The sequence below is a fragment of the Stenella coeruleoalba genome (assembly GCF_951394435.1).
Source record: "Stenella coeruleoalba genome assembly, chromosome: X".
Classification (NCBI taxonomy): Eukaryota; Metazoa; Chordata; class Mammalia; order Artiodactyla; family Delphinidae; genus Stenella; species Stenella coeruleoalba.
In genome coordinates, this window is record NC_137152.1 from 42,685,060 (window position 1) to 42,709,332 (window position 24,273).

Consider the following 24,273-nt stretch of genomic DNA (forward strand, 5'->3'; position numbering starts at 1 on the left):
CTAATCTATGTATTTAATACCATAACTTTCCCCTCAAGTACTGCTTTAACTGTATCCTGCAAATTCTGATAGATTATAGTTTCATTTTTTCAGTTCAAAACATTTTCTAATTTTAATTTTGATTTCTTCTATGATTATTGGATTACTTAGAAGTGTGTTACTTCATTTCAAAATATTTGGGGAGTTTCTAAGGACTTTTCTGTTACTGACTTCCAGTTAAATTCCACTGTGGTCAGAAAACATACTTTGTATGACTTAAATAGTTTTGAATTTATTGAGACTTTTTAATAGCCTAGAATATGGTTTATCTTGTTAGATGTTCTGTATGCACTTGAGATGAATATATATTCTGCTGTTGTTGAGTGGAGGGTTCCATAAGTGTAAATCTGGTCAAGTTGGTCAATAGTGCTATTTGAGTCTATTTTATCTTTGTTGATTTTCTGCCTAGTTATCAATTATTGAGAGTCAGTTATTGAAATCTTTGACTATCATTGGGGATTTGTCTATTTCTCCTTAAAATTCTGTCAGTTTTTGCTTCATGTATTTTAAGTTCTGACATTAGGTGTGTAAACCTTTAGGATTATGTACTCTTGATTAACAAATCACTTTATCTTTATGAAATGACCTTTAAAAATCCCTGGTTATATTCTTCACCCTGAAATCTACCTTCACCTGATCTTAATATAGCCACTCTAGCTTGTTATATCTTTTCCACTTTTTACTTTTAACCTATTTACCTTTACATTTAAAGTGTGTTTCTAGTATGCAACATATAGTTGGGTCTTGCTTTTTATCCAATATGGCAATCTCTGTCTGATTGCATGTGGATATTTAGACCGTTTACTTTTAATGGTTGCTGAAATAGCTAAGTTTGAGTCTATTATTTTGCTATTTGTTTTCTTTTAGTCTGCTCTTTTGTATAATCGCTTTTCCCTCTTTTTCTTCCTCCTTTAGGACTAATGGAGTATTTTTATGATTCCATTAATATAATTCATTGACTTATTAGCTATAACCCTTTGTTTTTTTTTATTATAGCTGTTGCTTTAACATTTACCATGTATATCTTTGATATATTAAAGTCTTTCTTAAAGTGTATTATATTATTTAATGTATAGTATAAAAAACTTACAATAGAATACTCACATTTTTCTCCTCCTAGCTTTTTTTCCTATTGTTGTCATGCTTTTATCTTATATGGTTAACCATTTGGTAACAATTTCTGATGCACTTCATTCTTTTGTGTAAATACAGATTTCTAAGTGGCATCATTTTCTTGTTGCCCAAAGGTCATTCTTTAACTTTTCTTTTAGTCCAGAGCTGCTGGAAATGAAATCACTCAACTTTTAAATTATTGAAATGTCTATGTTTTGCCACCTTGTTGTTCTTGTTCTTCTTTTTCTTGTTCTTGTTCTGTTTCTCCTTTTTCTTCAACTATTCTTACCATATGCATGCCCATTTATTTCATGTCTGTAGTAGTGAAAATTCAGATGGGTTTTGGTAAATTATTCAAGTATTACACACTTAATCAGGTGGTGATGACATTCATGTTTGTGATTTCTTGTGTAGTCTTTTTAGGAAAATTGGCACAGTCACTGGAAATTAGTATGTGGCTACCTAGCAAGTACTTTCCCCCATCTCTGTCAGGATGAAAAATCAAAAGCAGCTGACATTTGTATAGCAAGGAAAACAGAGTCCTTTCACTCTTTTGTTCAGGCCTATATCAAGTCTCCTGCATTGTCAGGTCTGGAAGAACCCTCATCATATTGATTTTCTGAAAAACATTGCACTGGTCCATTATATGTATTGACATTAGATAATAAATGGAAGTAGTGGGCAGGAGGTAGAAGCCTTTTAGATGGCTAAGTATGAAACATGCATGATAATCATTGGGAGATAAAATATAAATATTCAGGAACTATCCATACTGATGAAGTCTGTAGAGGATTAGTTGTCTGAGGTACGTTAAGTTATATTTTCAAAAGTGAGAGACAACAAAAAAAAGTGAGAGACAACTTGTTGCACTGATTTTGGAGGCATGTTATACTGCATTTAGGCAAGTTGCACTCTTGTGTTTGCTGGATTGCCCATAAGGTTTTTGAGTGGGACCTGGAGCAAAAGAAGGCTCTGCAGTGATTCAGGCCAGTGTGCAAACTGTTTTACCTCATAAGCCTTATGATCCATTAGACAAAATGGTATCAGAAATATCTGTGCAGTTAGATATGCATTGTAGAGCTGTTGGAATACATCACAGAAAAATTACAGGCTCCTAAGGTTTTGGAATAAAGTATGCTTTTTCCTGCTAACTATCCTCCATTCGAAAAATAGCTTCTGACCTGCTATTTGGTCTTGGTAGAGACTAACCTCCTGAATCTAGGACAGCAAGTGATTATGTGCCCCAAAATATTTGTCATGAACTGTTCTATTCCACCAAATAAGAATATTGGATATATGTTGTGCTGTTCCTTTGTTAACTTGAACAGTAAGTATGAGAACAGACCAAAACAGGATCAAAAGGCACAAGTAGAGTGTATGAGCAACTGGATCACACTCTGATGATATTGATTCCCACTGCTTCAATGCCTGTTATTGAACTCACCTTATGGCTTTATGGGGAGTTCACTATAACCAGCTAATAGAGGAGGAAACAGCACACTCCTGGTTTATAGATGGGCTTGCAAGTATGGTGGCATCAGGTGGAAGTCTATGGCTATTGCATTATAGTCCAATTCAGGGGTATCCATGAGAGGCTGAAGTGAAGTAAAATCCTGCCACAGAGCAGAGTTTTAGGAGGTACATTTACTTGTTCATTTTGTTAGGAGGAGAGATGTCCTGAGTTTAGACTTTATTGATTTGTGTCCAATGGCTGAATGAGTTTACTGATAGCCTGGCACTAGGAAAGAATATGATAGGAAAATTGGTGACAAAGAAGTCTGGAGGCTAGTTATTTGGATGGAATTCTAGGGATAGGCACAGAGTAGAGGGATGTAAATGCTTACTAAGGGATAGGACATTAGAGGGTAGAAAACAAATGAGTTCTGGGTATTTATTTCTTTGGCTCTTTGTCCTGAGGCATGTACTGACCATTACAATATTTCTATTCTTAAGGTCTCATCTCCTCATAGAGCGGCCTTTTCTGTCATGTTCATACTCCTTTCCAGTTTGTGGGTGTAATGACTACTTCCTGGCACAAGTCCCAGGGTCCTTTATCATACACTCTTGGTTTCTATTAACTCTGCCAATGCTTTATAAAGAGCCCAAGACTCATGGATTATTTAGAAGTATGTTGTTTAGTTTCCAAGCCTTTGGAGATTTTCCTGTTATCTTTCTGTTACTCATTTCTAATATGATTTTATTGTAGTCATAAAATGTATTCTGTATGATTTCAATTCTTTTAAATTAGTTGAGGTTTGTTTCATGGCCCAGGATATGGTCTTTGGGTACTTAAAAAGACTGTGTATTCTGTTGTTGGATGAAGTAGTCTATAAATGATGATTAGATTCTGTTGTTTCATGGTAGTATTCAGTTACGGTACATTATTGTTGATTTTCTGTCTGGTTGTTCTATCTATTGTTGAACAAGGCATATTGAAGTCCCCAGATAAAATTATGAATTTGCATGTTTCTCTTTTCAGTTCTGTAAGTTTTTACTTCACATATATTGCAGTCCGTTATTTAGTGCATACACATTTAGGATTGGTATCTCTTTTTGGTGGATTGACCCTTTTATCATTATATGATATCCCTCTCTGGGCATGTAAATTTTCTTTGATCTGAAATCTACTTTATCTGATATTGTATTAGTCAGGGTTCTCCAGAGAAACAGAACCAATAGTATGTGTATATATAGAGAGAGATTTATTTTAAGGAATTGGCCCATATGATTATGTAGGCTGGCAGGTCCAAAACCTGCAGTCAAGTCTGAAGGCTATCAGGCTGGATACCCAGAAAAGAACTGATGTTGCAGTTAAAATCCAAAGGCTATACTGCTGGCAGAATACTGTCTTGCCTGGGGAAGTCAGTCTTTTGTTCTATTCAGACCTTCAACTGGTAGTCCCTCCACATTATGGAAGGCATTCGGATTTACTTAAAGTCTACTGATATAAATGTTAATCTCATCCAAAAACACCCTCACAGAAACACCTGGAATGGTGTTTGACCATACACATGGACACCATAGCCCAGCCAAGTTGAAGTATAAAATTAACCATCACAGATATTAACATAGCCACTCCTGATCTCTTTTGATTAATATTTGAATGATATATCTTTTTCCATCCTTTTCATTTCAACATACCTAAGTCATTATGTTTGAAGTAAATTTCTTGTAGTCAGAATGTAGTTGGGTCATGTTATTTTTTTAAACTTACTTTGACAACCTCAGTCTTTTTCTTTTTGACAATCTCAGTCTTAATTGGTATATTTAGATCATTTATATTTAATGTAAATGTAATATAATGTGTTAAGGCTTAAGTCTGCCATTTTAATTTTTGAATTTTATTTTATTTATTTTTTTAAACAGCAGGTTCTTATTAGTCATCAAGTTTATACACATCAATGTATACATGTCAATCTCAATCGCCCAATTCCTCACACCACCACCACCACCACCCCACCGCTTTCCCCGCTTGGTGTCCAAACATTTGTTCTCTACATCTGTGTCTCTATTTCTGCCCTGCAAACTGGTTCATCTGTACCATTTTTCTAGGTTCCACATATATGCGTTAATATATGATATTTGTTTTTCTCTTTCTGACTTACATCACTCTGTATGACAATCTCCATCCATGTCTCAACGAATGACCCAATTTCATTCCTCTTTATGGCTGAGTAATATTCCATTCTATACATGTACCACAACTTCTTTATCCATTCGTCTGTCTATGGGCATTTAGGTTGCTTCCATGACCTGGCTATTGTAATAGTGCTGCAATGAACATTGGGGTGCATGTGTCTTTTTGAATTATGGCTTTCGCTGGGTATATGCCCAGTAGTGGGATTGCTGGATCATATGGTAATTCTATTTTAAGATTTTTAAGGAACCTCCATACTGTTCTCCATAGTGGCTGTATCAATTTACATTCCCACCAACAGTGAAAGAGGGTTCCCTTTTCTCCACACACTCTCATTTGTTGTTTGTAGATTTTCTGATGATGCCTATTCTAACTGGTGTGAGATGATACCTCATTGTAGTTTTGATTTGCATTTCTCTAATAATTAGTGATGTTGAGCAGCTTTTCATTTGCTTCATGGCCATCTGTATGTCTTCTTTGGAGAAATGTCTACTTAGGTCTTCTGCCCATTTATTAATTGGGTTGTTTGTTTTTTTAACATTGAGCTGCATGAGCTGTTTATATATTTTGGCGATTAATTCTTTGTCCGTTGATTCGTCCACAAATATTTTCTCCCATTCTGGAGGTTGTCTTTTCTTCTTGTTTATGGTTTCCTTTGTTGTGCAAAAGATTTTAAGTTTCATTAGGTCCCATTTGTTTATTTTTGTTATTTCCATTACTCTAGGAGGTGGATCCAAAAAAGACCTTGCTCTGATTTATGTCAAAGAGTGTTGTTCCTATGTTTTCCTCTAAGAGTTGTATAGTGTCTGGACTTACATTTTGGTCTCTAATCCATTTTGAGTTTATTTCTGTATATGGTGTTAGGGAGTGTTCTAATTTCATTCTTTTAAATGTAGCTGTCCAGTTTTCCCAGCACCAGTTATTGAAGAGACAGTCTTTTCCCCAATGTATATCCTTGCCTCCTTTGTCATAGATTAGTTGACCATAGGTGTGTGGGTTTATCTCTGGACTTTCTATCTTGTTACATTGATCTATGTTTCTGTTTTTGTGCCAGTACCATATTGTCTTGGTTACTATAGCTTTGTAATATAGTCTGAAGTCAGGGAATCAGATTCCTCCAGCCCAGTTTTTTTCCATCAAGACTGCTTTGGCTAATTGGGGTATTTTTTATCTCCATACATATTTCAAGATTTTTTGTTCTAGTTCTTTAAAAAATGCCATTGATAATTTGGTAGGGATTGCATTGTTTTGGGTAGTATAGTCATTTTCACAATATTGATTCTTTCAATCCAAGAACATGGTATATCTCTCCATCTGTTGGTATCATCTTTAATTTCTTTCATCAGTGTCTTATAGTTTTCTGCATACAGGTCTTTTGTCTTCCTTGGTAGGTTTATTCCTAGGTATTTTATTCTTTGTGTTGCAATGGTAAATAGGAGTGTTTCCTTAATTTCTCCTTCAGATTTTTCATCATTAGTGTACAGAAATGCAAGAGATTTCTGTGCATTCATTTTGTATCCTGCCACTTTACCAAATTCATTGATTACCTCTAGTAGTTTTCTGGTGACATTTTTAGGATTCTCTATGTATAGTATCGTGTCATCTGCAAACAGTGAGAGTTTTAATTCTTCTTTTCCAATTTGGATTCCTTTTATTTCTTTTTCTTCTCTGATTGCCGTGGCTAGGACTTCCAAGACTATGTTGAATAATACTGGTGAGAGTGCACATCCTTGTCTTGTTCCTGATCTAGAGGAAATGCTTTCAGTTTTTCACCATTGAGAAAGATGTTTGCTGTGGGTTTGTCATATATGGCCTTTATTATGTTGAGGTAGGTTTCCTCTATGCCAGTTTTCTGGAGAGTCTTTATCATAAATGTGTGTTGCATTTTGTCAAAGCTTTTTCTGCATCTGTTGAGATGATCATATGGATTTTATTCTTCAATTTGTTAATATGATGTATCACATTGATTGATTTGCGTATACTGAAGACTCCTTGCATCCCTGGGATAAAACCTACTTGCTCATGGTGTATGGTCCTTTTACTGTGTTGTTGGATTCTGTTTGCTAGTATTTTGTTGAGGATTTTTGCATCTATATTCATCAGTGATATTGGTCTGTAATTTTCTTTTTTTGTAATATCTTTGTCTGGTTTTAGTATCAGGGTGATGGTGGCCTCATAGATTGAGTTTGGGAGTGTTCCTTATTCTGCAATTTTTTGGAAGACTTTGAGGAGGATGGGTGTTAGCTCTTCTCTAAATGTTTGATAAGATTCACCTGTGAAGCCATCTGGTCCTGGACTTTTGTTTGTTGGAAGATGTTTAATCACAGTTTCAATTTCATTTCTTGTGATTGGGCTGTTGATATTTTCTGTTTCTTCCTGGTTCAGTCTTGGAAGGTTATATCTTTCTAAGAATTTGTCCATTTCTTCCAGGTAGTCCATTTTATTGGCATACAGTTGCTTGTAGTAGTCTCTTAGGAAGCTTTTTATTTCTGTGGTGTCTGTTTTAACTTCTCCTTTTTCATTTCTAATTTTATTGATTTGAGTCCTCTCCCTCTTTTTCTTGATGAGACTGTTAATGGTTTATTAATTTTGTTTATCTTCTCAAGGAACCAGCTTTTAGTTTTATTGATCTTTGCTATTGTTTTCTTTGTTTCTATTTCATTTATTTCTGCTCTGCTCTTTATGATTTCTTTCCCTCTGCTAACTTTGGGTTTGTTTGTTCTTCTTTCTCTAGTTCCCTTAGGTGTAAGGTAGATTGTTTATTTGAGATTTTTCTTGTTTCATGAGGTAGGGTTGTATAGCTATAAACTTCTCTCTTAGAACTATAGGTTTTGGATTGTTCTGTTTTCATTGTCATTCGTCTGTAGGTATTTTTTGATTTCCTCTTTGATTTCTTCAGTGATCTCTTGGTAATTTAGTAACGTATTGTCTAGCCTCCATGTGTTTGTGTTTTTTACGTTTTTTTCCCCTTTAATTCATTTCTAATCTCATAGCATTGTGGTCAGAAAAGATGCTTGGTATGACTTCAATATTCTTAAATTTTCTGAGGCTTGATTTATGACCCAAGTAATGATCTATAGTGGAGAATGTTCCATGCACACTTGAGAAGAAAGTGTAATTTGCTGTTTTTGGATGGAATGTCCTTTAAATATCAATTAAGTCTATCTGGTCTACTGTGTCATTTAAAGCTTCTGTTTCCTTATTTATTTTCATTTTTGATGTCTATCCATTGGTGTAAGTGAGGTGTTAAAGTCCCCCACTGTTATTGTGTTACTGTCGATTTCCTCTTTTATAGCTGTTAGCAGTTGCCTTATGTATTGAGGTGCTCCTATGTTGGGGGCATATATACATTTATAATTTTTATATCTTCTTCTTGGATTGATCTCTTGATCATTATGTAGTGTCTTTCCTTGTCTCTTGTAACATTCTTTATTTTAAAGTCTATTTTATCTGTTATGAATATTGCTACTCCAGCTTTCTTTAGATTTCCATTTGCATGGAATATCTTTTTCCATCCCCTCACTTTCAATCTGTATGTGTTCATAGGTCTGAAGTTGGTGTCTTTTAGACATCATACATATGGGTCTTGTTTTTGTATCCATTCAGCTAGCCTGTGTCTTTTGGTTGGAGCATTTAATCCATTCATGTTTAAGGTAAAGCATAATTCAAAAGGAGTCATGTACCAATATGTTCATTGCAGCTCTCTTTAGAATAGCCAGGACATGGAAACAACCTAAGTGTCCATCAACAGATGAATGGATAAAGAAGATGTCATGCATGTATACAATGGAATATTACTCAGCCATAAAAGGAAACGAAATTGAGTTATTTATAGTGAGGTGGATGGACCTAGAGTCTGTCATACAGAGTGAAGTAAGTCAGAAAGAGAAAAACAAATACCGTATGCTAACACATATATATGGAATCTAAGAAAAAAAAAAAAGGTCATGAAGAACCTAGGGGTAAGACGGGAATAAAGACACAGACCTACTAGAGAATAGAGTTGAGGATATGGGGAGGGGGAAGGGTAAGCTGTGACAAAGTGAGAGAGTGGCATGGACATATATACACTACCAAACGTAAAATAGATAGCTAGTGGGAAGCAGCTGCATAGCACAGGGAGGTCAGCTAGGTGGTTTGTGACCACCTAGAGTGGTGGGATAGGGAGGGTGGGAGGGAGGGAGACACAAGAAGGAAGAGATATCGGAACATATGTATATGTATAACTGATTCACTTTGTTATAAAGCAGAAACTAACACACCATTGTAAAGCAATTATACTCCAATAAAGATGTTAAAAAATAATTATCGATATGTATGATCCTATGACCATTTTCTTAATCGTTTTGGATTTGTTTTTGTTGTTCCTTTTCTTCTCTCATGTTTCTCACTTAGAGAAGTTCCTTTAGCATTTGTTGTACACCTAGTTTGGTGGTGCTGAATTCTGTTAGCTTTTGCTTGTCTGTAAAGCTTATGATTTCTCCGTAAAATCTGAATGAGATCCTTGCCGGGTAGAGTAATCTTGGTTGTAGGTTCTTCCCTTTCATCACTTTATGTATATCATGCCAGTCCCTTCTGGCTTGTAGAGTTTCTGCTGAGAAATCAGCTGTTAACCTATGGGAGTTCCCTTGTATGTTATTTGTCATTTTTCCCTTGCTGCTTTCAATAATTTATCTTTGTCTTTAATTTTTGCCAATTTGATTACTATGTGTCTTGGTGTGTTTCTCTTTGGTTTATTCTGTGTGGGACTTGCTGCCCTGCCTGAACTCGGGTGGCTATTTTCTCTCCCATGTTAGGGAAGTTTTTGACTATAATCTCTTGAAATATTTTCTCTGGTCCTTTCTCTTTCTCTTCTCCTTCTGGGAGCCCTATAATGTGAATGTTGTTGCATTTAATCTTGTCCCAGAAGTCTCTTAGGCTGTCTTCATTTCTTTCACTCTTTTTTCTTTATTGTGTTCCACAGCAGTGAATTCCACATTCTGTCTTCCAGGTCACTTATCTTTCCTTCTGCCTCAGTTATTCTGCTCTTGATTCCTTCTAGTGTTGTTTCCATTTCAGTTATTTTATTGTTCGCCTCTGTTTGTTTTTTCTTTAATTCCTCTAGGTGTTTGTTAAACATTTCTTGCATCTTCTCGATCTTTGCCTCCATTCTTTTTCCGAGGTCCTGGATCATCTTCACTATCATTATTCTGAATTCTTTTTCTGGAAGGTTGCCTATCTCCACTTCATTTAGTTGTTTTTCTGGGGTTTTATCTTATTCCTTCATCTGGTACATAGCCCTCTGCCTTTTCATCTTGTCTATCTTTCTGTGAATCAACACTACTTTTGCCTTATTAATTTTCAGTTCCAGATGATATGTTCACTGATGTAACTAGGGTGTTAAAGTTGCCTACTATCATTGTATTATTGTCAATTTCTCCCTTTATGTCTGTTAGTGTTTGCTTTGTATATTTAGGTGCTCCTGTTTTCAGTGTGTTTATGTTAATGAGTGCAATATCCTCTTCTTGTACTGATCCCTTTATCATTATATAATGTCCTCTTTTTTCTTTTGTTTTAGACTTTGTTACAAATTCTATTTTGTCTGATATGAGTATTGTTACCTTCCCTTTCTTGTCTTTTCTTTTTACATAAAATGTCTTTTTCTATCTGTTAACTTTCAGTCTGTGTGTCTTTAGCTCTGAAGTGAGTCTCCTGTAGGCAGCATACAGATAGGTCTTGTTTTTTATTCAATCAGCACCCTAGGTCTTTTTTTTTTAACATCTTTATTGGGGTACAATTGCTTTACAATGGTGTGTTAGTTTCTGCTTTATAACAAAGTGAATCAGTTATACATATACATATATTCCCATATCTCTTCCCTCTTGCGTCTCCCTCCCTCCCACCCTCCCTATCCCACCCCTCCAGGCTGTCACAAAGCACCGAGCCAATATCCCTGTGCCATGCGGCTGCTTCCCACTAGCTATCTACCTTACTACGTTTGTTAGTGTGTATATGTCCATGACTCTCTCTCGCCCTGTCACAGCTCACCCTTCTCCCTCCCCATAACCTCAAGTCCGTTCTCTAGGAGGTCTGCGTCTTTATTCCTGCCTTACCCCTAGGTTCTTCATGATATTTTTTTTCTTAAATTCCATATATGTGTGTTAGCATACGGTATTTGACCCTAAGTCTTTTGATTGGATCATTTATTCCACTGATATATAATGTGATTATTGAAAGAAACACACTGCCATTTTATTACTTGTTTTTCAGTTGTTTTTGTAGTTATTCTCTGTTAATTTCTTCCTTTTTGGTTTGATGATTTTCTTTAGCAGTATTTGCGTTCCTTTCTTTTTAGTGTCTGTGTATCTATTGTAGGTTTTTGACTTGTGGTTACCAGGGTGTTCACGTATGTTAACCTATAACTATATGTACTTTTCTAAAACTGGCAGTCATTTAAGTTCAAACACATTCTGAAATATGTACACTTTTTATCCCCCACCCCCACATTTTTTGTTTCTGATGTCACATTTTACATCTTCATGTTTATCCCTTAACTGTTTATTGTAGTTATAACTGCTTTACAATTTTTTAAATCTTTTAATCTTCATAGTAGCTTATTTAAATGGTGAAACTCAGTCCCTACTATATACTTGCCTTTACTATTGGGATTTTTCCTTTCCTATAAATTCTTACTTCTTGTTATAGTCTTTTCTTTTCCACTTAGAGAAGACCCTTGAACATTTATTTAGGGTGGGTTTAATATTGATGAACTCTTTAGGTTTTGCTTGTCTGAGAACTTCTTTATCTATTGTTCAATTCTAAATGAAAATATTGCTGGGTAGAGTATCCTAGGTTGCAGATTTTTCCTTTTCAACCCTTTGAATATATTATGTCACTCCCTTCTGACCTACAAAATATCTGCCAAAAAATCAACTAATAGTCTTGTGGGTGTTCCCTTGTATATAAGGGTCTTATTTCTTTAGTATTTTTAAATTTCATTTGCTGTAGGAGACAGATCCAAAAAAATATAGTTACAATTTATGTCAAAGGGTGTTCTGCCTATATTTTCTTCTAAGAGTTTTATGGTTTCAGGTCTTATGTTTAGGTATTTAATCCATTTTGAGTTTATTTTTCATATATGGTGTGATAAAATATTCTAATCTCATTCTTTTACATGTAGCTGTCCAGTTTTCCCAGTACTACTTATTGAACAGACTGTCTTTTCTCCGTTACAGTGTTTGTGTATATCCCAGCGACATTGTGTCCAAATGTTTTAGTTTCTGTGTGTCCTAATGTCTTTATGCCCTGGTGTCTCTGTGTTCCAGTGTTTGTATGTCCTAATGACTGTGTGTCATAGCTTTTCTCTATGCCCAAGTGTCTATGCGTCTTGGGGTCAGTGTTTGAATATCCCAGCACCGTGTCCCCACTGTTGGTATTTACCCTTATGTGTAAATGCCAGTGTCTCTGTGCCCCAGTGTCTGTACATGTCCCAATGACTATATTGAACAGTGATGTTATCTTAGCATCTGTGTATATCTCAGAACCTTTGTGTTTCCAGTTTCAATATGTCCCAGTGGCTGTATATCTCAATGTCTGTGTTTCCTAGGGTCTGTGAGTTGCAGGGTCCAGGTATGTTCCAATGACTGTTTGTCCTAGTCTCTGGGTCCCAGTGTCTGTGTCCCAGGGTCTCTGTGTTACAATGTCTTTGTGTGTCCCATTGACCAAGTGTGCCTGTGTTTCTGTGTCCCAGTCAGTGGTTCTTATTGTCAGTATGTACTAACTCCTGCTTTCCAGTGTCTATGCATCCTATTTACTGTATGTTCCAATGTTGTATATTTCCTGATGGCAGTATATCCCAGTGTTTATGAGCCTTACTTTCTGTGTGTTCCCATATCTGTATGCCTCAGTGTTTGTGTATCCCAATGCTTGTGTTTCCTGGTGTCTGTGCTTCATAGAATCTGTGAATGCCCCAGTGTTGGTGTGTCCCAATGTCTGTGTACCTTGTGTGTGTGCACCAATATCTATGTGTTCCAGTGCCTGTATATCCCAGAGTCTGAGTATCCTAGTGACTATGCACCAGTATCTACATTCCCAGTGTCTGAGTGTCTCAATGAATATATATCCCCATGTCACTGTATATCAAAGTTTCTATGTGTCTCAAGTTCTATGTGTCTCTGTCTATGTACCACAATGTCTATGTATACCAATTTCTCTATCTCTGTAAATAAGTGCATTAGTGCCCATGTGCCCCCAGTGTCTGTGTGTCATAGTGTCAGCATGTTGGTTTTATAGCTCAGTTTCAGTGTTTCTGTGTGCCTCAGTTTCTATCCCAGTCTGTGTGCCCTAGTGTTTTCATACTAGTGTCTGTGTTTTAATATCTGTGGAAAGAGTGTCTGTACGTCCCAGTGTCAGTGTATCCCCATGTCTGTAAGTTTCAGTGTCTATGTGTCCTAGTGTCTATGCAAGTCCCAATGGACTATATGTTCTATTGTCTGTCAATGTCTGTATGTCCCAGTGTTTGTGTGTTCCAAAGTGACTGTGTGTTCCAGAGTAAGCATGTTGCAGTGTGTCTATGTATTTCAGTGTTTTGTGTGCCTTAGTGTCTGTACCCCAGTTTCTGTGTGTTTGAGTCTGCATATCCCAGGGTCTACATGTTTCAGTGACTGTGTCCCTATGTCAGCATGTCGTATTCTGTCTGAGTTTCAGTGTTTGTGTGCCTTAGGGACTATATCACACTGTCTGTATGTCCTAGTGTTTGCGTGTCCTTGAATCTGTAGGTTTAAGTGTTTGCTACTGTATATGCCAGTATCTGTATGTTTTCTGGTGTCTGTATGTCCTAGTTTCTGAGGACCCCAATGTTTGTATGTTCCAGTGTGTACCACAACATCTCTATGTGTCAGTGTTTGTGTGTCTCAGGGTCTGTAAGTCCCAGTGGTTGTCTCAGTGTCTGTGTACCTTGTTTCCCAGTGCCTAGGTGCCCTAGTGACTGTACATCCTAGTGACTGTACATCCTAGTGACTGTACATCCAAGTGTCTATGTGTCTCAGGGGCTGTGTCCCAGTGTCTGTACACCCAAGTATCTGTGTGTCTCAATGTTTATGTATCCCAGTGTCTATGTACCTCAATGTCTATAAGTCCCTGTTTCTGTCTACTGACTATGCAACAGTCTGTGTGTCAAAATGACTGTGTGTCACAGTGTATATATAACTCCCAGTATCTGTAGATCACAGCCTCTCTGTACTCTAATGCTTGGGTGTCCCAATATCTGTTTATGTCCTAACAACTGTATGTTCTAGTGTCTGTGTGTCTTGATGTCTGTGAGTGTTCTGGTATCTGTGTTCCTCAATTTTTATATGTCCCATGGTTTGTATACCCCAGTGACTGTTTCCATGTTGCATATGTCTCTTAGTTTCAGTGTTTTTGTGTACTTCAGTACCTGTAGCCCAGTGTTTATGTGTCACAACATCTGTTTGATCCAGTTCTGTGGTGGTTCTATGGTGGTTCTGTGTCTCTATGTGCCTCAATAACTGTATGTCCCAGGATGTGTCCCAGTTCCTGTGTGTTCCAATGTCAGTGTGCCTCAGTGTATGTATATTCCAGTGTTTGCTTGTTCCACTGTTTGTGAGGTAAAGTGTCTGTGTGTCTCAATGTTTTTATATGTCCTTATGTCTGTGTGCCTCAATATCTATATTCTATTGTCCGTGTGTTCCAGTCTCAGCATGCTCCTGTGTGTCTCTGAGTTTCAGTTTTTGTGTGCTTCGGTCTCTATACCCCAGTTTCCTTGTGTCCCAGTGTGTGTGTGTGTCCCAGGTTTTATGTGTCCCTATTTGTGTATCCCTTTTTGTGTTCCTGAGTCTTTACATGTTCCTGAATCTTTTCACTTTTCTGAGTCTTTATTGTGTCCTCGAGTCATTGTTCATCCTTGAGTCTGCATGTTCCTGAGTCTTTGCATGTGATCTAGGATCTAGTGTCTGTTCATCTCCATGTCAGGGCACCCATGAGCCTCTGTGTTCCAGTATCTGTGTGTTCCTATCTTTGTGCATCCCCAAGTTTTGCATATCCCTGAACTTTTGTGATCCAGTGTAAGTGTGTCCTGGAGTCTCTATATTCCTGTCTGGGTGTCTCTCTCTGAGCCTCTGTGTTCTAGTGTCTATATTAATGAATCTGCACATGCCTCCTTCTATGTGCCCTTGTTTGGTGAGTCTCTGAGTCTATGCATCTCTGGGGCTTGGCTCTCCATGTCTGTGATTTTGTATTTATCCTACTTCTCCATTTATTTTCACCAGCTTTTGCCAATGTTTCTGTATTATTGTCTTGATGTTGCTGTGTCTTAAGTTGCTCTGTGCCTCAGTGCCTCTCTTTCTTAGTCCATTGATCTTTTTCTCTAGATTCCCATGACTGTGTTCTTGTTTCTATGGGTCTGTTTGTCAGGGTGTCTCTCTGTATCTGTTCCTCTTTTCGTCTTGCTCTGTCCTTGGTATGCTTTTGATCTGACTCACCACGTCTGTGTCCCTGTCTCTGTTTGTGTCTGGTGTCTGGATCCATGTCTTTTTATTTTTGACCCACTATTTATGTGTCCTTGGGTCTGATTCACTGTCCCCATCCATTCATCTGTGGCCTTGATTGCCTTTTTGTGTGTCTTTATTTCTGGATAACCCAGGTGTATCTTGATTCTGTGTCTTTGCCCATTTGCTTATGTTCTGTGTATCTGTTTCTCTGTGTCTAGGTTTCTTTATTCCTATCTTGATCCTTCCAGAAGTGTGCCTGTGTTTTTGTCCCTATGTCTAGCCTGTATTCATACGATTGTGTTTGTGAGTTCACATCCCCATGTCTACTTGTTCTAAGATTTCTGTCTCTGAATTCCTGTGTCCCTGTCATTTTGTCACAATGTCCCCATTATTCCTGGGCCTCTATTTTGTCTGTCCTTATATCTCTGTTACCTGGTCTGAAACTTATCTCTTTGGTGGTGTTTGTCACTGTTGAGGTGTCTGCATCCCCATGTCTTTGTCGCTGGATCTCTAAATATATAAGTCTATGCTCCTGTCTCACTCTTAGTGTGTTTCTGCATGTGCGTGTGTCCTTGGGTCTTTGTCACCAAGTCTGGATCTGTGTAACATCTCTATTTCTATGTCCTTATAGGTCTCTGGTCTTGTATCTTTGTGTTCTCTTCTCATCCCCCACCCCATGTCTGCATGTCATCATGTCTATGTGTTTCTACCTCTCTGTCCTTGATATCTTGGACTGTGGTTTTGACCAATGTCCCCCTGGTTACTTCTGTGTCCTGTGTGTCTTGACTCCTCTGCTCCTGTGTCTGGATCTCTGTGAATCTTTATCTTTTCACTTGTATGCTGTTATGTCTCAGTGTCTTCACATTAGTCGTTGTGTGCCTGTCCCTGGGTGACCTCATTTTTGTCTCCCTGCCTCTTTGTTTGTGACAGGGACAGCACCTCAAAATGGGGATACAGAAGCCCAGCAAGTGGGCATCTGTTTCTCTGGGTTTATGTCCCTGATACTGTCACTCTGGCTTCCTGCCCCCCTCTTTGTATGTCTACATGCTCTTATGTCTATTCTCTTTATTTTGAGACCCTTGTGTTTCCACATGTCTCTATCTCTATTTACCCATCCATGTCTGTGTCCTCGTTGCTGTCTTTCTGTGTGTGATTCTGTGCCTTTGGTTGTGAGTATTATATGTGTGTGTCTACTGCTGTGTCATGGGATCCTTTTTGGTTCATTCATTCAGCAAATATTTACTAAGCACCTACTATGTGCTAGGCCCTAGGGATACATAGATGATTCAGAAAAGGTCCTTGCCCTCAAAGAGCTCACAGTCTCAGTAAGGGATCCAGACAAGTAAATAGATGATTACTACATAGTATGATAGGTGAGCTTGAATGGAATGTGGGGGTGGGCTATGGTAACAGGAGGGGACCACACTCAATCTATGGGAGGGGTCAGGGAAGGCCTCCTAGAGGAAGTGACAACTAAGACTTGAAGAATATGTAAAATTTACCTGCATGAAGCCAAGGAAGGGAGTCCCACATAGAAGGAAAAGCACACGCAAAGGCCCATTGGTGGGAGAGAGCATTGTTTGCTAGGGGAACTGTAAGAACTTTAAATATGTCATCAGAGCCAGAGGTCATGAGCAGGACTGGTGCTTCAGTTTTTTGTTTTAAGGAAGTCACTTCTAAGGCTGCTGTGGAGTATGGATTGAAAAGAGTAGAGACTGGAGACAGTAAGGACTGTGAGGAGGTAGAAGTCCCTAAGCCTCTAGGTCCATAGATCTGCATGTCTTTGTGTGTGTGTTCTGGTATGTGTGTCACTTAGTGCATGTGTTAGTGTGCATGTCCCTGTGTGTTTCCACGTCCTCGGAGCTTTGTTCCTGGCTCACCCTATGCCCTGGCCTCTGGGTCTCCAAAACTCAGGTCTCCTGCTCTGGGGTTCAGGGGCCATCACAGGACATAGGCAATGTAGGGGTGGCCCAGCAGCTGCTGTACATGAGAGTGCTTCACCAGCCAGCAGGAAGCCCAGTGGGGTGGCAGCCTTGGTGAGTCCTTCAGCAGCCTCTTGCCTAGGATCACAAGCACATCTGGGTCCTGGTGCCTCCTCAAGCTTGGCGCCATAGGCCCTGCCACCAGCTGGATGTCTGCATGCTGGAAATGTCCTGAGGGAGAGAGATGCAACACCAGTTAAGGCAGTGGTCTCAGTCCTACTGACAGCTCTGAGAGGATCCTAAAGCAGGAAACCTAGAAGGAAAAGTGGGAGGGAGGAAGGGCAGCAAAGGCCTGGAGGAGGGAAGAGGCTGAGCATTGTGTGAAACGTGGAGGAGCCAGATGGGGCAGTAGTATGAAAGTAGAGAGCCAAGGTGGATGAGATGGCAGCAGAGGGGTTCAGTCCGGCTTGAAGGAGATGACAAGGCAGATTGGAGAAGTGAGGAAGTTCAGAGGAAGTAAAAATATCTGTCCAACCCACCATCACTGCCCAAACTCTTTGGCGTGTGCCTCTGCCTCAGGTTCTGCTAGTGTCTCCTGACCTACAGTCTGGTTTCCTGCAATCTTCCTTTACAGTAGCCTCCAGAGGGATCTTTGTAATACTCAGATCTGACTGTATCTTTCACCTGCTTATGCCTTTTCATGACTCCCATTGCCTTCAGGAAAAAGCCAAATTCCTCATGCTGGCATTCTTGTCTGATCACTCCAGCTCCATCTCCTCCAATCTCCATTCCTTTCCTCTACATGTTTGCTCAGCTTTACAGACTCAGTGTGGGTCTGTCTACTATAGGAGATCTTTCTTGAACTCCAGAGCTGGGCAAGATGCCTCACCCTGGGTTCCTCCAGCTCCCTGGACTGCTTTCTGTCTAGCACTGATAACTCCCTGGGATCACTATCCATGCCTGGGTCTGTCTTTTATATATATATATAATTGCTGCATAGGGTCTTCGTTGCTGTGTGTGGGCTTTCTCTAGTTGTGGCAAGCGGGGGCTACTCTTCATTGTGGTGCATGGGCTTCTCATTGTGGTGGCTTCTCTTTGCTGTGCAGCATGGGCTCTAGGCGCACGGGCTTCAGTAGTTGTGGCACATGGACTCAGTAGTTGTGGCTCACAGGCTCTAGAGCAAAGGCTCCATAGTTGTGGCACACGGGCTTAGTTGCTCTGTGGCATGTGCGATCTTCCCAGACCAGGGCTCGAACCCATGTCCCCTGCATTGGCAGGCGGATTCTTAACCACTGTGCCCCCAGGGAAGTCCTGGGTCTGTCTTATTCCTAGACCAGGAGCTCTCCAAGGGCACAGCTTGGCTCTGATTCCTCTTTGTGGTTTGAGGGTCAAGGTGCTGGGGGCTCATTGGCCTCTCACCCTGGCAGAGTCTCTCTTGGGACTGGTGCCCTCTGACCACTATCAGCCTCAGTAACACTTTTCCAGCAGACCACGAGCCAAGGGGCTGAGACCTGAGCCACTGATCACATAGAGCCCCAGGTGGGGTAGTTGCAGGGTGCTGGCATTCTGGTAGTGGTGCTGGAGGACTAGGAATTCAAGGTGGGGCCCAAGGCAGAGGATGAGGTGGGCTGTAGCAGCCGCATGGAGCTCCAGCTGGAACCTCTTCAGTAGGGCTGACTGATCCCAGGACAGAAGCAAGGTACCCTCACCTTGCATGGATATGGAACTGCGGGTGATGGTGATAGTGTAGGCCTGGGATTTGTCTTTAGTAACTGTGATGGTCTGGAAGTAGGTACTTGTGCCCTGGCCTTGATGATGTCCCAAGCAGCTGTCCACGTACATGCAGCCCTGGAGGGAGAAGAATGCTTGCTGGGAGCACAGGCTTTCACATGGTCATTCACATAGTCACCCACAACACAGGAGGGGTGAAGTCTCAGGGCCTGAAGTTCAGATGAAGTGGTGCAGATCTGTGGTTAGAAAGCTAGCGCCTGAGGAAAGTGCTTCTACCACAGCCCATCTATCTGCTCCTTGCTGTGCAGTGTATGAGCATGTATGTATATGTGTGCATGCTTACCCCAGTGGGGCTATTTGCATGTATGTGCTTGCCTCTGAGTGTGTAAATGTGTGTGTTTAGTTCTGTTCATATGAGTATCTCTGGACATATCAGTGCATCTGCGTATTTGGGGAAGGTGTTATGGTAGAGCGTGTATTTTTTTTGGTTGTATGTGTATATGTGTCTCTGGATATGTTGGTGTTATAAGTCTTGGTGAATAGTTTATGTTGTGTGTGTCTGGCTGTGTGTTGGTACATATTGTATAACTGGGGGTGTCACTGTGCATGCATCTGGCTGTGTGTCATGGTATTTATGTGCTTTGGTATGTTTTATATGTCTAGAGTAGCAGAGTATGTGTACCTATGTGTGTTGAATTCTTGTGTATTGGGATGAGTGAGGTTACCAGCGCATGTGTGTGTGTCTGAGTGTGTTGATATATGTGTCATTGTGTAGATCTGGGCATGTGTTGTTCATCTCTGTGTGTCTGGATGCTTATTTGTATGTTACTATGTGTAGGTGTGGAAAGTGTCAAAATATATGTGCCTAGATGTGTATTTTTGTGAGTTTACTGTATTCCCTAGTGTGTGTGTATGTGTCTCTGTGAGTGTCTTGGTGTTAGAGTATATTTGTGTGTGTTTCCATGTGTCTGGGTATGTCCTTGTGTGTTAGTGTGGTGCACTGATATGTGTTTGTATTAACCCACAAATGTCTGGGGGTGTTGACATGTGTATATCTGGCTGTGGAGTTATATGAGGTAGAGTCTTTGGGGCTATCACCTGCCTTTGGGTCATCTATGAGCTGTAGTAGGTCCCCTGGGCACCCATCTAGTGTGAAGCGGATCCTCTCTTTTGAGCATGGGCTGTGGATCACAAAGTGGGTGTCCCCATCCACTGCAAGGCAGGAGGCACAACTCTGAAGTTATGGTCCTAGAAGTGAGGCAGGAGGTAAATGGGTGCCCCAGGGTAGGCAATTGGAGATTCGTTCCCTAAGGACAGAAACTCCAAGATGAGCATAGCAGGACAATTGAGAGAGGAGGCTGGGCCCTGCTCAGATAGAAGATAAGAGACCATATATTTCTCATTCTCAAAGTCAAGGAGACCTTCCCAACTAGAAAGGCTCCTTGGAGGTCAAAAAGGGAGGGGGCGCCACCCCATAGTAAGTGATTTCAACTACCCATAGGCCTCTTGGGTGGCATCCATCTTGGCGCACACATTGGGAGGATCCTGAGATATACCAAATACGGACTCTGAACCAGGCAAATCAAAATGATTGGCTAAAGGAAAGCTTGAGGAAATGCCCCATATAAGTGATTTAAACTACCACGAGGGCGTGACTCTCTTTTTGAGTCAATCCCTGTGTCTATACACGCGTACTGTACTCTTTTTCCTCCTAATAAATACTTTACTTGTTTCACTACTTTCCATCTTTGTGGGAATTCTTTTCTGCAAAGCTGAAGGGCCAGAGCCTTGTCACTGACCACTGGTCTAGTGGCTAGGATTTGCTGCTCTTACCACCACGACCTGACCTCAATCTCTGGCCAGGAACAGAAACCCTGCTTCAAACCGTTGCAGGCTGAGGCACCTGAAATCATATTTGGTTCCGACACCTGGGAATTCAGGCATTCAAGGTAAACAGTGGGTTTCACCCAGCTGCGGCTTGAGGTCCCTGACTTTTGCTCTTATTTTCTTTCTCACTCTCCACTTCACTTTCTTTTCAAGACCTGCAGGGCATAACCCCTCTCTGCTCACAGCGTTGTGGCTACCCCAACAACATTGAGGGTGGCAGGCAGATTCCCCAGGCTGTGCAGATTCAAATAACACTTGGGTGACAGCTGATGCTATCCTTTGGGACATGGTGGAAACGTGATTTCCAACTGAGAAGGAACCCAAGGGGTGTCTTTTTCTCTCTCTTGCTCTCTCTCTCTCATTGTCCTGTATGGAACCCTCCACTACGCTTTTCTTTCAGAAATTACTTGCACAACAAGGTCTCTTTCTCACTTCGTATCTCTGTGCCCTTTTAGGGAAGGATTTCCTGGACATCATTCCTAAACTGCATCCCCGCCACTGACAAACCCAGTGCTGCCTGTGTGAGACAAAATTGTCAGACCCTTCCCAGTTCTATCTTAGCTGCCAGACAGGGCAAAGGATTTTGGGTTCTTTTGCTGTCTAGTCTCTCACCTCACTCAACGCCCAGAAATTTACTATGAGAATTTCTCCACCTCCCGGCCCTGGAACCTTGAACCCTGTGGCATCTTCCATAGCGCCCAACTCCAATTTCTCCAAGGGTTCCTCTTTGCATCTATGGGACCCCCTTCACTCCAGGTCTTGGCAGCCTACACACTGCTATGGACAGCCTGTCTGGCTGGCCGCTACCCAGAAGCCTGAATTATAAACTTTGTAGATGCTCAGTCATGAGGAATACACCCCAGCATAGGAAGACTTATCACAGGACATAAGCTCTATAGACAAGGGATCCCTCCTAAGGAAAGTCCTGGCAACTGGTCTGCACTGGTTCAAAGGTCCTCCCCTGGCCATGTTGGGGGAGAAGGCTTGCACAAGTTACCATGGAAGACCAGAGACATCTGGTCAGAAATCGATGGGAGAGTAGAGGACACTTGAAACCTCATCAGGTTTGAAGAGAATTTGGGCTATGCCCTGAACCCCTTCAGGTTAAAGCCTCCTGATAAATGTTTCCAGCATGCCAGATTCCATTCTAGAAGCTCTCTCTTGTTCTTGCTTGCAAGTTACTCAACATAGGAGGATCCCCCTCCAAGCAAGAAGAGACACCTCTGGAGTGTATCCTTAAGAATTGGAAATTTTTTTTAAATAGAAGGGCTAAGAAAGGAAAAACTTAAGTTCTACTGTAACAGTGCCTGGCCTTTGTATAAGTTAGGGAATGGAGAAAAATGGCCTGAAAATGGGTCTTTAAATTACAATACCATTCTGCAATTGGATCTTTATTGCTGCAGGGTGGGAAAGTGGACTGAGGTTCCCTATATTCAGGCTTTCATGGTCCTTTACCAAAATCCCACCTCTTATAATTCAAAACCTGGGGAACCAGAAAACTCTCCTGACATGTTAGATGATCCCCCTTCTAAGCTCTCCCATCTCTCAGGGGCAAACCTAGCTCCTCCTCCTGACAGTATCCCTACTTCTCCAGAGCCACCTACTTCTCTTGCTCCCTCTGACTGACCCCAAACTGCACCTCCTTATGTCCCACCAGACCCTCCATTACCCCAAGAGAGGCTAGTCCCTCTTGGGTAACTCGCAGTGGAGCTTCCTATCACCCAGGATCAGGGAAACTATGCCCTCTTAGGGAAGTAGCAAATGGAGAAGGGACAATCAGAGTACATGTGCCCTTCTCTCTAACTGACTTAGCCCAATGCAAACAGAAACAGGGCCAATTTTCTGAAGACCCTAGTAAGTTTGTTGAACGGTTTCATGACTTAACTTGGAAGGATGTCCAAGTAATTCTATCTATTTGCTGTACTCCTGAGGAAAAACAGAGAATCTGGACAGCAGCCCAGGGACATGCCAACCAGCTTGCCAGACACCAACCCGAACATTATGCTATGGGTGGAGATGCAGTCCCAAATCAGGAACGCCCTTGCAATTATAATTTGCAGGCAGGAACAGAAGCCAGGAAGCCTATGCTCCAATGTGTATTAGAAGGGATGAGAAAGTGTATCAAAAAGTCAGTTAACTATGAAAAGGTTAAAGGAGTGACCCAAGAAGAAGAAGAAAATCCAGCCCTCTTTCATAGGCAGCTTGTGGAGACTTTTAAGAAGTATACCAACATAGATCCCTCCACTTCTGAAAGTCAGCCCCTGCTGGGACAACACAACATTTTATTAGTCAGTCCACCCCTGATATTAAATGGAAACTCCAAAGATTACAATTAGCCCTACAAACACCCATGCCCCAACTACTAGATGTGGCATTTGGAGTATTTAATAATTGAGACCAAGCTGAGAAGGAAGAGAGAACCCATCATGAGAAAAGACAGGCCAGGGCTCATGCAAAACTGATAGGTGTTGCTGTCAGCCATGCCTTGCAACCTCAGGACAACCCAAGGGGGCCAAGAAAGTCCAACTCTCCATCTGGAGGTAAGACCAACAAGGGGGAATGCTACAAATGTAAGTCAACTGGCCACTGGGCCCAAGATTGCCAGAAAGAGCCCCCCAGGCCATGCCCAACCTGCAAACAAATAGGTCATTGGAAGAGGGACTGCCCTCAGTCCCAAAGAAGAAGGGGGGCTCCCGCTCCCAAGATGGCCATGCTCGACAACTGAGGTGGGCTGGGGATTCTGGTGGCTCCCCCCAATGAGATGTCTTATCTCCATCGAGGAGCCCTGGGTAGTCCTTGACGTGGCAGGTAAGAAGGTTGATTTTTTAATTGATATGGGAGCCACTCACTCTGTCTTAATTTTTCACTCTAGACCTCTTTCCTCCAAAAGTTGTACTGTGACTGGTGTTGATGAAAAGCTTAGCACCCATTGCTTTACTGGGCCTCTCACTTGCCAATTTGAGCAGTGGTTGATTTCGCATGCCTTTTTAGTTGTACCTGAGTGTCCCACTCCATTACTGAGGAGAGACCTTCTGAGCTCCCTCAGGGCCATACTCGATTTAGGAGGCCCCGAGCAGCCCCTTATCTTGACTCTGACTAAGACAGACCAACTGGAAGAGCAAGGTCCTATTCCCAGCCATATTCTACAAGCAGTGGACACTTCAGTATGGGAAAAAGGAATCCCTGGAAGGGCCATAAATGCCCAACTGTAAGAATTAGTCATAGACCAGAAGCTGCCTACCCTAACAAGAGACAATACCCTATAAAGTTGGAAGTGAAGAAGAGTTTACAACCTCTTGTAGATAAATTCTTAACGCATGGCCTCTTGGTGCCCTGCCAGTCTCCGTGCAATACTCCTATTAGGCTAGTTGTTAAGCCAAATGGGGAATGTAGGATGGTACAAGACCTTAGAGCAGTAAACGATGCAGTGGTCCCTATACATCCCCTCATGGCCAAT

The 24,273-nt window shown here is 40.9% G+C and overlaps 1 protein-coding gene across 1 annotated transcript in view; it reads right to left on the minus strand.

The window, feature by feature from the left end:
- Positions 1-17,217: 17,217 nt before the first annotated feature.
- The window catches only part of ITIH6 (inter-alpha-trypsin inhibitor heavy chain family member 6), a gene marked incomplete at both ends in the record, with an annotated part of 48,054 nt that continues 40,998 nt past the window's right edge, over positions 17,218-24,273 (minus strand). Inside the window, 4 exon segments of the mRNA XM_079910955.1 lie at positions 17,218-17,427; positions 18,675-18,993; positions 18,995-19,046; positions 20,028-20,141. Of these exon segments, the coding sequence (XP_079767081.1) occupies positions 17,218-17,427; positions 18,675-18,993; positions 18,995-19,046; positions 20,028-20,141 (695 nt within the window).